We start from the raw sequence: 17,896 nt of genomic DNA on the forward strand, positions 1-17,896 counted from the left end.
AACATGCTCTAGTGACCAAATTACATGACCGGTAGTTACACAATGAGGTTTCTACGAAGTTATTTTTTTTTATAAAGTGCAAAAAATAACCTTCATTTTTTTTGCGTACAGATATTAAATTTATTCAAAACATTCATACCCTTATGCGTTTTGATTCGACTTCCAAAATAGTTTTTGGCTCCAGATTTGATTTGTGCAATTGGCAATGCTCACGAAAAACGGAACTTGCGATTCGCTATCGACCTTAAATTTGATAATTGTGTTCGATGTTTTCAACGTTAAGAACATTTCCGAATAATTTGATCATGGCAAATATCGTCTAAATTATCAATCAAAGACTTTGAATCTATTCTTATTAAAATACTTATCGGTATTGTACAATAACGAACCTGAATGTTTAAATATGTATAGACTCACACGGTGTACGTGTAAAATATCTGTAAACAATGTTTTGAACATTTTTCACAAAACTGTCGGCGGACTATTCGCATATCGATTGAAACGGTGATCGAACACGCGATCCGAGCACATCAAGAAGCTACATCGACGAGCATATGTACGTTCTTGTATACGTTTTATCTTCATGCAACCATTGAGTATATTTATCCTTATCGCCCAAATTTTGATTCCTAATAAACGGTTCAATATGTATGAAAGGGAACTGATAAAACACATTTAGTCACAGTGAAGTTCTGAACGGGTAAAACAGTGTAACTTCTGACGTGATACGGGTGGCACGGTCGTGAGCAATTGTGTTTTCCGATAGGTCTACCTTCCTAGTAAAAACCGTGATATCCATCGACTAATCGCGCGAAAAGCATATTTGGTGTTTTAGGATAGAAACGTTTCATAATTTGAGTGAATGATTTGAATGGAAATGTGTTCATCGAAGAGAAAATCATCCTTTCGCATTGATGATATATTGCATCAGCAGGCGGAACAACAACAAATGCTCTTCCATCACCAGCAGCAGCTAGTGCAGAATAGTGTTCTGAAACAATTGACGGACATGAATTCGTCGCAGCAGACTTCTTCGACGCCATCATCCACCTCAACTGAATACTATAGCGCCGGAACAAAGTCACCTCCCATTTCTCCCCTCTCCATACTAACCGATCCAGAATCACCCAAGAAGCCAACCGCAGTATATCCAAATCCTGTGGACTTTTCAAAAAATAGCTTTCCACTACACCTGCCATTCGGTATACCTACGTTCAATCCCGCATTTAATCCCGCCTTGAACGCTGCCTATCTGGAACACTACGCAAATGTAATGCAAAAAGGTGAGATTTATTTGTTTATCGACCAAAAGTGAACGAAAGTGATTTCCACTTTAAGAACCGCATAATGATTTTTTTTTGAGGCGGAAAAATCAAATATAAAGTGAATAAGAGAAATTTGCTGAAAAAAAATCGTATAACTTTTGTTTACCACATGTTATGCTATGTGAATACACATTCGAAAAGGTGGGATGGGTGCTTCAATAGTGAAACAAAGCGCGCGCATGAAACGTAGGCATCAACAGCAATCTGATATCGCGTGATCTGCTGCGATCTGCATACTCTCGCAAACAAGAGATTCGAATATTTTCTGTCACTTCCGAAGAACCCATGACTCTATGGGACCAACCTACACTGAGAGAAATCTTTAGTAAATATGACCAATTTTTTGGTACATGATACCAATTCATTAGTGATTTTCGACCCTACTAATCATTGGTACATTTTACGAAAAACAATTGGTAAACAAATATGTCAAGCAAAAATTACGATTTTTTATACCGATATTGGATCAATATTGGCCGAACAAAAGCGATTCATCGGTTTAATAATGGCAGATTTATTGGTCCACCAATGGAACAATATCAGGGTTGAGACAATATTTCTAATTAACTATATTCATTTAAAAAGCTGTGTAACTAATAATTTATGCTATATACAAAAGCAGTAATTCTTCATTAACAGTTACATAATAATAATCATAACATTGTAATATAATAAAAACAATAGTTCCGTTCTTGACTACATCGATCTGTTTTTCTTCCTTTGGGGACAGTGACAGCTGATTAGCAGGCAATCGGCACACTTTAGTAATTCAGCAGATGATCGTTTATCCGGCTGGCTTGTGTGATCACCAGTATTGCCTTTCGTTGCATATAAAATCATTTTCTCGTTGCTTCAATTTATAGCTTTTGATGATGCGTGATTCGTACGAACTAAAACGAGAGATTAAGATTTTAAATTATGACAAACGGGGAACCAAATGTAGTTACTCATTCAATTCGTCGTAATAGTTCCTTCGTTGTATCCTTGCCACGATTCCGAGTACTGCGCCTACTGTCTGCCGTCGTGATTATAGTAAATAGACTAGACTAGATAGACTTCTTGTCTTCGATGAGCTCGTTGGGAAGGAAAAAACAGCAAGAAATTCTGTAAATTTCACCTCTGTATTAACAAACAGTCGACAGTACCAGAACGCAGCACTCTCCCTACATATTTTTTCTCCCATATCCTGATGAAAACAAGAAATATAATAAATAATATAAAATCATATGTTAATGATTTTAATATAAAATCATATGTTAATGATTTTATATTATTTTTTATTGCCAGATGCAAAAAAAAGAAAAAAATAGCTTCTCCCCGGCGGAAATATGCAAGGCAGATTTCGCTATCCCAGCTGTACTCCGCTTCCTAAGGGGTGAAAATAGTGAAGGAATTTTGTCTCTCGGTACTCTCTTGTGTGGTGTTTTCGCTAGAGTACTTCTGTAGAAATAAATAAGTGGCGGATTTTAGCTGAAGGGGCTTCTTCATAAATGTATCATGAAGCTGTTTACCTGCAAAATTCGATCGCGAGGAAGTGATGTTGGCGAAATCCTTACGAACAAGCGGAGCACGGACTTTATTTTTGTTGATTAATTTTAGTTTTTCCACTCGATGATTTTCGTTACTGTTACGCTGCTCCAACGTGCCATATATTATGTGAATAAATTGTTATCTACGCTTAGGAGCTGAAAAAAAGATATTTAGATACAGTGAATCAGAGCAAAAACAAAATGCTTACCTCCAAATCGCTTCGATTCCAGTAGAGAAATGGCGACTGCATACACACTTTTGCTAAGCATGAAAACACACAAGGTTACAAATGCTATGTAGTGAAATATACGAATCTGTGGTATGGCTGAACTTTGCATCTGACATCTGTTTTACCGAATTTTGGTAATATGTACAAAAAATGTGTACATTTTACCAATGTTTCAACTACTAAAGATTTGGTAGCTGCATTTACTAAAGTTTTTCTCCAGTGTATTTGAGGGATAGGTTTAGTTAAGGAATTGAAATAAACTATTCAATTTTTCATACAAATCTTTTGTCAATTTTTTTACTCTATTTCTACTCTCCCTCTCTTTTGGCAATTGTGACTATGCATTTATGCATTTTTTTTGCGGAAATGGTTGTATTTTTGTTACATTTCCTTTCCTGGGAATAAAAGTAATCTGAAGTTTGCTTAAGTGTATGCTCGAGACATTCGGGACGATGGTTCCTGCTATGTGGAGCCTTAATCGCAAATAACTCCTAATAGCGAAGAGGGAAGGCGAACATCCGAATAGAAATGGCGAAAACAGTGCGTGCTTCTAATTCGGGATAGCTGAGTAAGCTAGACTGATACATGATACGAAGCCTGTTGACCTGTTCATTGTATTATCACTTGAGTTAGCTTTCTTAAAAATATACCTTACCTTTTTAATTATTTTCTTTCTTTCCAATCCCTATATTGTTTTCTGAATTTCTTCAAAACGGAACTGAATATTCCATTTCGTTATTCCTCAATTGAGTTTTTTATTGATAAATTGAACACTTTCCATATAATCTCATAAGTTTTAACTTCATTTGTTCGATAACGCAATTATTATTTTCTCAAGTGTTTGAAGTCGAGCTCAAACTCGAGCCACTTGTGAATGGTAGATTATTCACATGCTGCTGGCTATCTGGATTAACCTTTTATATGGCCCTGGAAACTAGGCAACGAATCGACTCCAACTTCAGAGAACATAAACCATACATGAATAATAACCAGGGATGTGGAATCGGAGAGAAATTTTCCGACTCCGACTCCGACTCTGACTCTCCACAATTACTAGTACAGGTCGGACTCGATTATCCGGAATGTTGATTTTGTTTTCACTCCGGATAATTGCATCATAAAAAAAATAAAGGAAAATCGCTCGGTAAGCATAAAATAACCATGAGTTGCACTGATCTATTTGTATATTGTCGTAGCCAGAGAGCGACCGTTGTCCCTTGGGAGGGAGGGGTAAGGTTTTGAAAATCGAAAAAAAAAATCCTCGCCTTCCAACCAAAATGTTATTCAAATGGCCAAGTCCTACTACAATCAAAAGCTTATGCGTGAACTTCTTGGATGCCAAGGAGAGTTCGATGCGTTGAGCCCAGCGTCGGTCCCTAGGGGCCGACATTGAGACTACTTTCTAGTCGAATTGCTGACTATTTTCTATTTATACAATAAGGTTTTTTGGGAACTGGGACCGACACTGATATTGTGCAAACGCTCTTAATGCGTGCTGAATAGAAGCGCAGCAAAAAAAATCGGAGCTTAACGTGTTAAGTGAATCAACATCAGGGATGCTATGTTTTAGATAGCCGAGGCTTGGAAAGAGGTACCATTGTCAAGTTATGGAGAATGCTGATGGTCCATTGTCGGTTGTAAAAGCTTATTTTGTATTCTTTGCTACATCCGTGTTTCATTCAATTCTGATATTGCGTATGTTTAAATATTAAATCAATGTATTCATTTAAATTTGAAATTTCCAAACGTTTATAAATCTACTGCGGGTTATCGAAACTAGTTGTATGAAACAACCTTTAATCCAGACCCCCTCTACCTAGCTACGTTCAATTTTGTTATAATAATCATATTTCTAAAGTGTATTAACAAATTATTTCAAATTTCGGATAAAAAAAAACAAAACTAAAATACTCCGGATAATCGAATCCGACCAGTACCGACTTCGACTCAAACTCCGACTCCTGATAAAAAAATGAAATAATTCGAACCAGATATTCCAGAAAATATGTCATCTTTCTAAGATCGAGTCGACTGCGAGTAATCGGTTTCCTACCTTTTTAACCTTAGAGTTAGGGAAAATTGTTGACATACAGTAGAACCCCGATTATCCGCGGAATAGTCGGGCAAGCTTACCGTGGATAACGAAAATCGCGGATAACGCAAGAAAGGACTAAAAATGAGGTGCAAACACGAAAAAAATAGATATTTCAGCGTGAAAACTATGTTTAATCAATACAAAAATCGTCAAACAATCCATCTATAAGGTCTTATACACCGGTGGTCAAATAATGTAAAGTGTTGTAGCCACCACTCACTGACAAATTCCGGGAAGGTCTATATATTTACCATGGAACTTGCTGTCGCGAATAATCCGCACCGCGGATCATCCGCTCGCGGATAATCGGGGTTCTACTGTATATAAATCAGCCATTCCATACCAAACCAATATAGTGGTTCTCAGATTTTCGTAAAAAGTGGTAATTTTGTTCTTTTTCGCAAAACATTAGACCTTTTTTTTATTTTTTTATTAGGGTACCCATTTGCATTTTAGGGTGGTCCGAAAACTCAACTTATGAGATAATCTTCATTGAAAAAATATTACACTTGCAAAAAAAATGGATTTTGTTTTCATAATTGTTGATTGTATTTGTTTGTTATAGTTTACATTGTTTCGGGATCAAAGGGGCTACATTTTTTATATTTTTTCTTGAAACTGAGGGAACGAGAAAAAACACCTCTCTAATTTTTGGATATGAAAACTATGAAAAATAAATACGATCAATAATTATGAAAACACAATAATTTTTTTTTTGCAAATGTAATATTTTTTCAGAATTGCACTTTTCAAAACAGAGAACAGCATTTCTACGCTAACATGAGTTGGTGGCATGGCAGTAATCGTTCGTGCAACATTCACGATGAGCTCAGGAAACGCTGGAATCATTTCATATACTGTCATTTTGCACGATTGATTATATTTTCAATCTCTGGCAAACACGCAAGGATTTTCATGATGAGGTACAGAGTTGTTAGCGCAACAGTGGTTTATTTCAAAAAGAGAACGACACAATTCTACCAGAGTGTTTTATACAGTGATAGACATTCGTTTAGCCGCACTTGAAAAAAAACTTGAAACATTTACAAAACAACTAGGAATGTTCTTTTTATCGGGATAATTATTTGCTGTAGTGATAGTATATTTAAGTCACTTTTCTTGAAAGGACGTGCGTCACAATCACACACACAAGGCGGCATCGGTGGATATAAACATTCAAACGTCGTTTTTTCCCGAGACATACGTTTAGCCGCAGGGCATAAAAATCGAGTTTTCGCATAATTTCGCCAAGCCTTTATCTCTGTTTTTTGAAAAACGTTAGAAGTTGGTCAGATTAGTGATTTGCGTAGAATTTAAAGGAATGGCGAAAGGTATTCTATTGACGGAAGAGGGGCGGAAAATAATAAAGATATTCAGTGAACATAAGTTTTCTAATCGCTTGATCGTAACAAAAATTGGTCTATTTGAGAAAGTGGTACGGAATTTCTTTAAATTGTGCCAGTAATATGGGATATAACGACCAACAAATGGGAACACCAACTTACTTTGCGTCTTAAATGTCGAATAAGACACGAAGCAACCAGGAAACGATGTCCTGCTCATACATTAAGGCAGAATCGGTTGTTTCAGTAACGAAGAGGCATATTGCGCGCATCTTGAATGAGTCACCAAACATCATGTGGAAGAAACCTCAAGGGAAGCCGAAACTGACCGCCACCCATAAGCAGAGCCATCTCATTTTCGCCCGGCAATACATGGAGTGGAAACTAGAATGGAGAAATGTTGTATTTTCCGGCGAAAAAAATTCAATTTGGATGGTCCGGACTGTTACAGTTGCTATTGGTACAATTTAAGTCAACGGCATGTCGTGAGATCGAAGCGAAACTTGTGGGAGCCGTTTCCTATCACTGCAAGCTTCTCATTTGTTTCATTTTCACCCGAATGAACTTCGAAAAGTATCTTCAATTACTTGAGGACGTTTTGATTGGCGATATTGAGAATAACGCTACCGAGGATGTCGTTTTTTTCAGCAGGATTATGCATAGATCCACGTTTCCAAACAATCGAAGGCATGGTTTGCCGAGAAGGACATTCCGCTTCTTGAATGACCTGCTGGCAGTCGATTGCAATCCCATAGAGAACCTATGGAGAATTTTGGCCGAGAGGGTCTATGCAAACGGATGACAATTTGACAACATTTCCAGTCTAGAGACAGTAATTCATTCGATTACCGACCATTTTCAAATGTTCACTATTTTTTCAGCAATGGACACTATATATTTAATTTCAATAAATCAGATCTTCTTCAAGTATGTTTGTCTTTTTTTGACAGCTTGAGAAAGAAATTCGAAAAGTAATTCCCATCCGTAACGTTGCGGTAGAGTAGGATTTACTGAAGCAATTTTCACCTCATGAACCACTGTTTAATTTGTTGATACACAATGCAGAATCCCTTTTTCAAATTATCATGCTCGAAGACAGTTGTAATTTTTAAATCATTGGATGAAAATTATTTTTAGATGTTGTTTGCTCAGGTCACATAGTTTTGACCCTTATATAATCATTGTTGTATTGCAATTCGTTCAGTTTTTCAGTTTCACTTTCCATACATTCACGTTAAAATATTTTGGGGTTCTTCTAACCCCAAAATATTTTCACGTGAATGTATGGAAAGTGAAACTGAAAAACTGAACGAATTGCAATACAACAAAAGATATGAGAATAACGCTGACCCAAACTGTAGTTCGATTTGTATCGTTGTTTCTGATTGTAAATTGTGATATTGGCCAGGAATATTGTAAATTTCCATTGAAAATGGGTGAATTCTGGTACCTTGAATGGCTTCAACGCCTAAGATTTAGTCATCGATAAGCAACCGTGTATTAAGTCTTCCTGTCTTCCACGACGCCCAAACGGATTCACAAATACATTGCAGGTTACATTTCTTCCAAAGCCTCTGGAAAAACTGGAGAAAATTCATTGATAAACTTTTTTTTTCGCTCACTATTTTGACCTGGTTGTTGAAAACGATTTTGTCACATTTAACGGGAAGACATTCGCCCTAATTCCAATCACCCGAACGTAACAAATACCCAAATGCGACAGGTACCCGAATGGATCATTTACCCGAATAAACATTTACCCAAATGCAACATTTACCCGAAAGTTACACTTACCCAAATGTACTATTTACAGCCATATTTGTTAAGAAAGTATGTTTACATTAATTCTAATAAGTGTTATTAAATTGATCACATTCATACATAAACTGGTATCCAAAAACTCTTATATTGCGTAGAGCAAAAACGAGAGAAAGCGACGTGGCGTACTATATTTTTCTAAGTAATGAAAACGATATTGTACGCTACGGGCCATCCGTTGTCCGACCGATGGCAAACGTAGGCCGCTCGACTAACTAAAGTATCGTGTTTTCAAACTAACCGGACAATCTGTGAAACACAGGTTTGCTTGCGAGAGGCTACCGCTTCCGAAGGCGAGTCGACGGCCGACTTGGAATGCGTCGCTTCGGCGGCTTGGGGCCGCTTCGGTTCCTTATCCTCGTTACATGGGAACTTCGCCCCCCCCCCCCCCCTTTCATTGATCTCAGAATGAACTTCACAACAAACAAACAAATTCATAATAATAATTACACTGCGGTGGCGTTAATACGTAACTACAATTTTTTTTATTAACAATTCTTCTCACATTTTCAAGGCATTTATGCTTTATATCTTTCATATTAAAATTACCTGCTTAATTTTCGAAATAATCCATGGCCGTGTTTATTTCTAAATGATCCCTTTGTCTTAAAGAGCAATACTGAAAGGGAAGAAGACAGTCTGTTAATTGTATCTACACTTATTTCTAAAAATGATACAGTAAGTCTTCAGCATCATTTTCAAATTTCCTGATTACAATTTATCATTTTACTTTGTATTTTTGTTGTTCTCTCATGTTGTTTTGATTCAATCTTATTTATCAACAAAACTCATAATCTGATTTGTCGGATTTTTTTCTTCTTCATTTGGGTAAACGTTACATTCGTGTAAATGTTCTATTCAAGCTTATGTCGCATTCGGGTAAGTGTTGCATTCGGGTATTTGTTACATTCGGACCGTTCAAACTAGTTTCAATTTCACATAGAATATTTTATTACGAGGGTCGTTCAAAAAATAAGTTTCAGTGCCTTAGAAATCGCGGAAAAATAAAGTTAGGACAAAAAACAAGGTGATTTTCGTAATCTACGTTTTATTTTCTATTTTCTACAAAATCGCCGTAAAGTCATAGCGTGGCACGAGTTTTTCTATTCCGAGCGCAAGTACGTAGCGTCCAACTTTTTAAAGTACGATGTAACTGCGTCACGAATTTCTTCAGAGTTATCGGTGTGTGTACTATTATTATTTACTTTTATTCATCGGACTATTGTCTACATGAAAATACTTAAAATTATAAACTCCGAATGTTCCTAATACGTGCGAGAAATTGAGCAGAAGATTCTCCAAATTCAAATAGATCTTCAACAGTCGTAAACATTTAAATATATTGTAACCGCTATGGTATATCATCTTTACAACGTGATTATTTCAGGCGTCTTTATTCGTTTAGTTTATTCGATCTGATATCTTCAACACGTCATCAGTTTGGATGGCTGTTCACATCTTCTAGAAGAGGTAAACAGATATTTTATTTAATGTCAGCGAATAATTCGCATAAAATTTACTTTGTATTTGTGGCTATAACACGGGGAAAAGAGACCACCCCAATCAAAACCAAGCCTCCTTACGCGAAGCGTTATGTGTTTCTTACTACGTTTGACCACTTTACCACCTTCACTGATAATAATTTAATATTTTCTTGAATCGGTTATTGAAATCCTTACATTATCAGATATTCACACCGAAGGCACTCCACCATCGCTTAGCACCTTCTGCGTGGGAAATTCCTCCGTTGTTGATCTAATCGAGACATTCCCCCAAATTTACCTAGGACTCTACAGATTGTAACGATGTTACACATTTACCATACGGTTAAAAAAAAAGTGTTAACTGTAGACTAACGCTGTAACTTCGATACAACTTTTACGAGGTACTAGATCGCGGTCTCTATCCTGTTTTACCGAAAGACGCCAGAAGGGTTTTGTCAGCGATTTAAATCCACATGCGGTTGTCTGTGTGATCGCTGACGAAAGGGATTCTCGGGTAAATCGCCATGGGTCAATATTGGGTTTGAAAAGGATTAAAAGGTCTCTTTCAGTTCAACCGGCTTAGAGAACGGATCTACGTTTGAGTTAGTAGGAAACAATAGGAGTTCATACACAAAGAAAGTGGTTATAAGGTATTAGAAATTCTGCAAGTATAAAGTGATTAATGATTGAAATTTGAATTTGAATTTAGATCTAGATGAATTAAAAGAATCACAGTGAAAGTCGAGAAAATTTGAGAAAATGATTTTATTTTGAGTGGTGTATTAGTTAAGGTAACTATACGAATAGTATGAATTTATAATAAGGCCTAATCGAGTTTTCGCTTGAAGATGAAATTCCTTCAAGCGAAGGTGCCAATCTGGGAGTGTTGAAATCCCTATACTTTGGCCGGTTCGACCTTTGGCATCCGGGAAGGCCGTGTGTCGCGCACGATAAGCCCGGAAAAAGTCACACAACAATCCGGAGAAAGCGCATACACCATTACGTGCGTTACCATCTAGCGAAGACACCACTCAGCGTAGCAGCAAGTGCACTTGTTCTCGACCGAAAAAAAAACTTGCAAGTACTAGAGTTAAGGCAAAATTTGTGATTAGGGATAATTTGAATTTAATAGAAAACAATTGTATATATACTGTATTTCACGTTATAATTTATGTTTATTGAATTTCGGCTGTTTTGAGGCCCTTCAATTGTTCGGTTTTCGGGTTCGAGGTAGCATAGGCTCTGGGAAGGCAAACCTTTCCATCCTGGATGTTGTTGAATACCAATTGATTGAATTCTATTCCTTGGTGAGCGCCAAGACAATTCAAGTGTGGGTTGAAGATCGTAGGCAGGAACTCGCCCTGAGGTCTCACGGTCGGGCACGGGAAACTGAAGAGACAAATCTCGCTCCTTCACGGCAAGTGTAAAAACTTGCCTGGCGCTTAAGTGAAGGTTGTATCGCCTCCTTGTCCTCGATATCCTTCCTCCCGTTACATTTGGCGCCCAACTAACGGTTTGGTACTGAAAATAAATTGTATATATTATTATTGTTATTTGAATTTGTATATATATATATATTGGATTGAATTTATTATTATTAGGGTTAGTTTAGTGGGTAAAATTTGAATTATTAGTTTTTTTTTGTAAAGTAAATATTCGGATAAGTTATTTGAAATTCATAGTTTTGAAGACTTAAGTTACAACTTCCTCGAAGTCTATTTGAATTTGTATTGGGTAAATTGGATTTCATTTTCATTTCGAAGCTCCAACGAATTGTTCTGCATCACACTTCACATCTTGGAAATTGAGACAACCTGAAATAAAAAAAAAAAAAAAAAAAATTATTATTAAAATGAATTTTCCAGAGGGAGAAAATTTGGAATCGTATATAAATCCAAATGATTTGGGAGTGGATGAAATTAATTATGAATTAAAATTGAGGTGTTTATCGGTTGAGGGTTCACTGCAAGAAAAACGTCAACGATTACGGAAAGCGCAAGTTGAGGAAATTAGAAAACCGGTTTTCAGAGTAAAGAAAACAATTACTCAAGAACACGATATCGTGAAATCAAAGATACAAAATATTAAACATTTTCTTGAATTGTTTCCTGAACCAAAATATATTTCGCGACTCAGGCATTACAGACTTAGAATTTTGCGTTCGAATGCAGTCACAAGAGAGCAGCAACGGTTGAAAGGTGAATTAGTATCAGAAGTTGAGAATTTACTTGACAGATTCGGAAATCCTTAAGACAGAAGAAGCAGCCAAATTTCATCGCGTTTACGGCTGAACTTTTCACAAGATCAAACGAAAGAATTTGAGCGTAGGATGGAGGAAGAAATTGGTTTGAATTTTTCTGGTGTACCAGAGGTACCACGAGTGAATGAAAATATGATCGATATACAGGAAGCGATAACAGATCTCAGTCAGCGAAATTCCACAACAATCGGTCGATGTGAACCTCAGGGATTATTAGATGAAGCAGCGGGTGGTACTGATGTAAGAGTTTCACAGCCTATGAATGAAGGAATGGTTAGACAGCACGATTTACTGCTTTCTGAGGAGCTAACGACAAATAATAATCAAGGTTTACGTGAGCCTCTTTTACCAAGACGACGTGAGCAAACACAAGGCCAAAGCACTGTGAATGAAAATCAGGCAATAAATATGAACCGATGGAAAGAGGAAATGAACATGTACATTCAGCAAACGATATCAACCCAAATGGCAGCGATGATGAGTTAAATAACTTCATTGGTTAATCAACAGAGAACATCGACCCCACCACCGCCAAGATCATCACCACCTCTGCCACCAACTTCACAAATTTTCAATGTCGAGAACATTAATTATCCGAACTCTGTTGCATCGCATGTTTCATTAGAAGAGGAATTCAGACCAACAACATGGAATCGACCGTCGTATGACGTTAGAAACAGAATGCAGGTTCCTGTGAACAAATGGAGAATTTTCTTCAGTGGCGATTCTAGAGGACCAACAGTAACTCAATTTTTAAATCGTGTGGAGATTTTGGCAAAAAATAACAGAGTGACAGAACAAGAGTTGTTGAGTCAAGCGAACTTTTTCTTCAAAGAGGGGTCAGAAGCAGAAGACTGGTACTATACCTTCTGTCACAAATTCACGAATTGGACAAACTTTAAGCACCAACTTCGTTTGCGTTTCGAACAGCCAAATAAGGACAGAGTTATTGAACGTGAAATAATGGATAGAAGACAGCTACCACAAGAGACATTCAACGCGTTTGTGGAAGCTATCGAAAAATTGGCTCAACAATTAACAAAACCATTGAGTGAAGATAGAAAATTGGAAATTCTGCTTGAAAATATGAGGGATAGATATAAGCCTTTTCTCACAATATATCGAATAGATCGTATCGAGGAATTGATTACTATTTGTCATGGACTCGATAAGTCAATGTACAGGAGTTATTCGAATTTTCAAAGACCAAGAACACATCAAATAAATTGTGTAGAAGAACAGGGTTATTATTATGAGGAGGAGGCAGAAGAACAGGTAAATGCTATCAATCAGGGAACCGGGAACCGAAGAACAGCTTCTGAACAGACTCAGGGTTCACAGAACCAGGCTTATGGAGAAAATCAACACAACCAACATACCGACAATCAAGCAAATATATTATGCTGGAACTGTCGTAAATTTGGGCACTTTTGGCGCGATTGTAGCAGACAGAAAAGAATATTTTGTCATTTTTGCGGACAGATGAATTGTATAACATCGAATTGTCCGAATAACCACCGATTCCCGTCAACGAGGCCGGAAAACGGAAATTCAGGAAGCTCATAGGAGGTGACCTTTCTGTTAAAAGCAACAATCCTCCGAACATGCCAGTATTAGGGTACATTGAGCGAAATGATCAATGTTTCCACAAATTTTCGTCAATTTTCCAAATTAATACGAAACCACAAAAATGTCCCCACATTTTGGTCAACATTTTGGGTACGAATATTGAGGCACTTCTGGACTCAGGAGCAAGCGCCAGTATTATAAATTCAAAAGAATTGATTGAAAAACATAAATTTCTTGTGCACCCAATTAATTTAAAAATTAAGACAGCTGATGAAACATCATATAAATGTGAGGAAGTCGTGTTTATTCCATACACATTTGATGGACGCACGAATGTGGTTCCAACTCTTCTAGTTCCACAAGTGTCGAAAAAGTTGATTTTGGGAATAGATTTCTGGGATGCATTCAAAATAACACCAGCCATCACAGAGAACGGAATCATCAGAAGCTTGACGACTAATGAATATGAGGAAGAATTACACTTCGTTGAAGACCATTTCGGAGAAGAGGAAGATGCAATAGTATTGACCGTGGAACCAGGAAATATTCAAAACCACGAACCATTGATGGAGGATGCAACCTTGGAACTTTCGTTTGCCGAAACACCAGAAAATAAATTGCTGAAAATCACCACAGAGCACAATTTGACGGTAGAAGAAATGAATAAGTTAAACGAAATTGCAGATCTGCTAAAAGGAATTAATGGAGGGAAATTAGGGCGAACAGAGGTATTGTCTCACAAGATAGAACTAATTAACGGAGCAAAACCTAAGAAGCCAGCTCAATACCGATGTTCACCGCATATACAAAAAGAGATTGATAAGGAAATCAAAAGAATGCAAGAACTTGACGTTATTGAAGAGTCACAGGCTGAATGGTGCAACCCACTACTCCCAGTGAAGAAATCTTCAGGAGAATGGCGCATTTGCCTAGATTGTCGACGAATTAATGACGTCACTAAAAATGAAGCATACCCCTTTCCAGATATGCTTGGCATTTTAAGTCGCATCGAAAGGTCTACATATTTTACTATTATAGATCTGTCGAAAGCATACTGGCAGATTCCCTTGGAACACAAACAAGCCGAGATTTCACTTCATTTCGAGCAGGGAAACAGCTGTTTCGGTTCAAAGTTATGCCATTTGGACTTAGAGGAGCCCCGATAACACAGACGAAACTGATGAACAAAGTTCTGGGTTTCGATCTGGAACCTTACGTATATGTTATAAAAACTTTAGACGAACACTTCAGACTTCTCAGAATCGTAGCGGGGAGATTGAAGCAAGCAAATCTAACGATTAGCCTTGAGAAATCTAAGTTTTATCAGAAAAAGATTAACTATTTAGGATACACATTATCTGAGCATGGATTAGCCATTGATAGTGAGAAAATTCAACCAATTCTAGACTATCCGTACCCTAAAACACCGAAGGAGATCAGAAGGTTCATAGGAATGGTCAGTTTCTATAAACAATTCATTGAACACTTCAGTGACCTAACAGCTCCGATTACTGATCTGTTGAAAAAAGGAAAGGGAAAGGGAAAAGTAAATTGGACAAAAGAAGCGGAAGAATCTTTTTTAAAAATTAAATCTGTGCTAACTTCGCCGAATGTACTTGCTAACCCAGACTTTAGCAGCCCATTTATAATAGAATCCGATGCGTCAGACGTAGCCGTAGGAGCAGTCTTGGTCCAGATTCAGGAAGGTGTACGAAAACCGATAGCTTTTTTTTCTAAAAAGTTGTCAGCAGCACAGAAGAAATATGCTTCAACAGAAAAAGAATGTTTAGGAGTCATATTGGCCATAGAAAAATTTAGACACTATGTCGAAGGATCACGATTCACTGTTATAACTGATGCCCAAAGCTTAATTTGGCTGAAGAAAATCAGCGCAGAGAAAGGTTCAGCAAAATTGATCAGATGGGCACTCAAACTGCAACAGTACGATTTCGATCTGCTATACAGAAAAGGTTATTTGAACGTCACAGCAGATGCGCTTTCGAGGATGGTTAACAATATAGATACCCAAGATTTGGACTATGAGCATCTTAAGAAAAATATCTCCGAAAATGACGTGAAATTTAAAGATTTCAGGATTAAAAACGGTCGCGTTTATAAATATGTGTCATCGGAACTTTCAGACTCAAGATATCAGTGGAAATACGTTCCACCAAAACATGAGCGGTTACAGATATTGCAACAAGCACACAAAGTTACACACTTTGGGAAATTCAAGACCTTGAAAAAGCTTCAGGAGCAATATTATTGGCCAGCTATGGACAACGATGTACGTAAATATTGTCAAGGCTGCGAAACCTGTAAGCGAACAAAATATGGGTAATGGGTAGGCAGAAATTGGCTTCTTTGCCTTGGCAAACAATTTCAGTTGACTTCGTTGGTCCATTTCCGAGATCGAAAAATGGAAATTCGGTTCTTCTAGTAATAACAGATCTATTCTCAAAGTTTGTTATCATTCAACCGCTTCGTGAAGCTAAAACAACAGCGATGATATCATTTCTGGAAAATATGGTTTTCCTATTATTTGGAATACCAGAAATACTCATTTCAGATAACGGAGTACAGTTTAAATCAAAAGATTTTGGAATTTTTTTAAAACGCTACCATGTTACGCACTGGAGGAATGCCAATTATCATCCGGCTAATAATCCAACCGAACGAGTAAATCGAGTGATAGGAGCAGCCATACGGACATACCTCAAAGGAGACCACAAAGAGTGGGACAAAGACATTCAAAAAGTCGCGATGGCAATTAGAACATCAGTTCACGAATCAACGAATTTTACTCCATATTTTGTAAATTTTGGTCGAAATTATATTAGCTCAGGTACCGAATATAAACGACTCAGAGAAACAGAAGATGAAGTCAATTTAGAACCGACAGAAGTAAATGAAAATCTAAAATTAATCTTTGAAAAAGTAAAGGAAAATTTAAAGAAGGCGTACGCAAGATACGCTAAATATTACAATTTACGGTCAAATAAAACATTGCTTACATTTGAAATTGGAGAAACCGTTATGAAGAAGAACTTCTTCCAGTCCAATAAGGCCAAAAACTTTTCTGCGAATTTGGCAGATACTTTTTCCTTGGCAAAGGTAGTAGGAAAAATTGGATCGTCCTGTTATGATGTGGAGGATTTGCAGGGAAATTCTTTGGGCATATATCACGCGTCCGATCTGCAAAAGAAATAAATTTAGAAAAATTTTCAAGCTATGTCTCTTGCATACATGCAGAGTTACTAAGGATATTATCCATAAAAATACAAACTGTTGTTTGGTATCCACAGATTGTCTCTAACAACAATTAAAACTACGAGCAATCCTTGTGAAGGGTAGGTCTTAAAATACCTGCAATGGAAATAAAATTTTAGTTCCGAATTGTTTGGTGAAATTTAAGAACTATTCTTGTATAGGATGGTCCAACAGGAAAGTTACAGCCCTATGAATTAGCGGCCAGCTTACCTGAAACGGCCCGGAGTTCACCGAGTTGAGCAGAGAAGGGAGAGTACGCTGGAAGTCCGTGGGAGTCTGTAGGGCCAGATGATGACCAGGCTGCAATTCGTTCCGACTTCTCTTTGGTCCGATCCTAAACAAATTAAAATGAATTAATTGATTTCACAATATCACAGTTTGAAACAAAAAATTAGAATATTAGAGGTGAAGTATTAAATTAATAATACTCACTACTTACCTTTATTACAATGCAAATCTTTTTAGTTGCAGTTCAATCACTCCGAACTATTATCACCGATTACAAAAAATTCAATGGAATAAATGAATTCGCTTTTGTTTGAGATTGTAAACAAACCTTGTGTCAATATACTGTCAAAAACTTATCGTTTTGATGATAAGTCAAATACAGAGATGTGAGCCAACATTGTATTGGAAACAGTTGATTTCATTTGGAACTGGGTTACACCGATATTTGTTCAAATAATAGTTATTATTACTTCGCCTCCATGTCCTCGATATCCTTCCTCCCGTTACAAGATTGTTTTCGTGAATTATTTAACTTACGTTTGTTCGCACAGTTTTTGGGCCTAGAGCGGATGTATAACGCTAACCGCCCCAATTGACTATCCCTAATCCTGCAGCGTAATATCAATGCGACATAATAAGCTCAATCGGGTGTAATTCCTTTTTGAGAATTCCACCGATCAAAAAGAACCGCTGCTTGGCGTAAACGGTAATCTTTCAGCTGAAAGATTTATGAACACTATTCATA

General features: G+C 37.1%; 1 protein-coding gene and 1 long non-coding RNA gene across 2 annotated transcripts in view; one reads left to right on the forward strand and one right to left on the reverse strand.

The window, feature by feature from the left end:
* Positions 1-734: 734 nt before the first annotated feature.
* Positions 735-17,896, forward strand: part of LOC129762919 (hematopoietically-expressed homeobox protein hhex) — a 32,152-nt gene continuing 14,990 nt past the window's right edge. Inside the window, exon 1 of the mRNA XM_055761535.1 lies at positions 735-1,283. Within this exon, the coding sequence (XP_055617510.1) occupies positions 872-1,283 (412 nt within the window). The 5' untranslated portion in view covers positions 735-871. The remainder of the gene's footprint in view (positions 1,284-17,896) is intronic.
* LOC129762921 (uncharacterized) lies at positions 10,992-17,472 on the reverse strand. The gene is made up of 5 exons (XR_008740751.1): positions 17,363-17,472; positions 17,134-17,257; positions 16,940-17,019; positions 16,668-16,848; positions 10,992-11,638 (listed from the first exon to the last, which is right to left on the reverse strand). It is a non-coding gene; the product is annotated as an uncharacterized LOC129762921 (long non-coding RNA).

The sequence above is a fragment of the Toxorhynchites rutilus genome, chromosome 1, assembly GCF_029784135.1.
Source record: "Toxorhynchites rutilus septentrionalis strain SRP chromosome 1, ASM2978413v1, whole genome shotgun sequence".
NCBI lineage: Eukaryota > Metazoa > Arthropoda > Insecta > Diptera > Culicidae > Toxorhynchites > Toxorhynchites rutilus.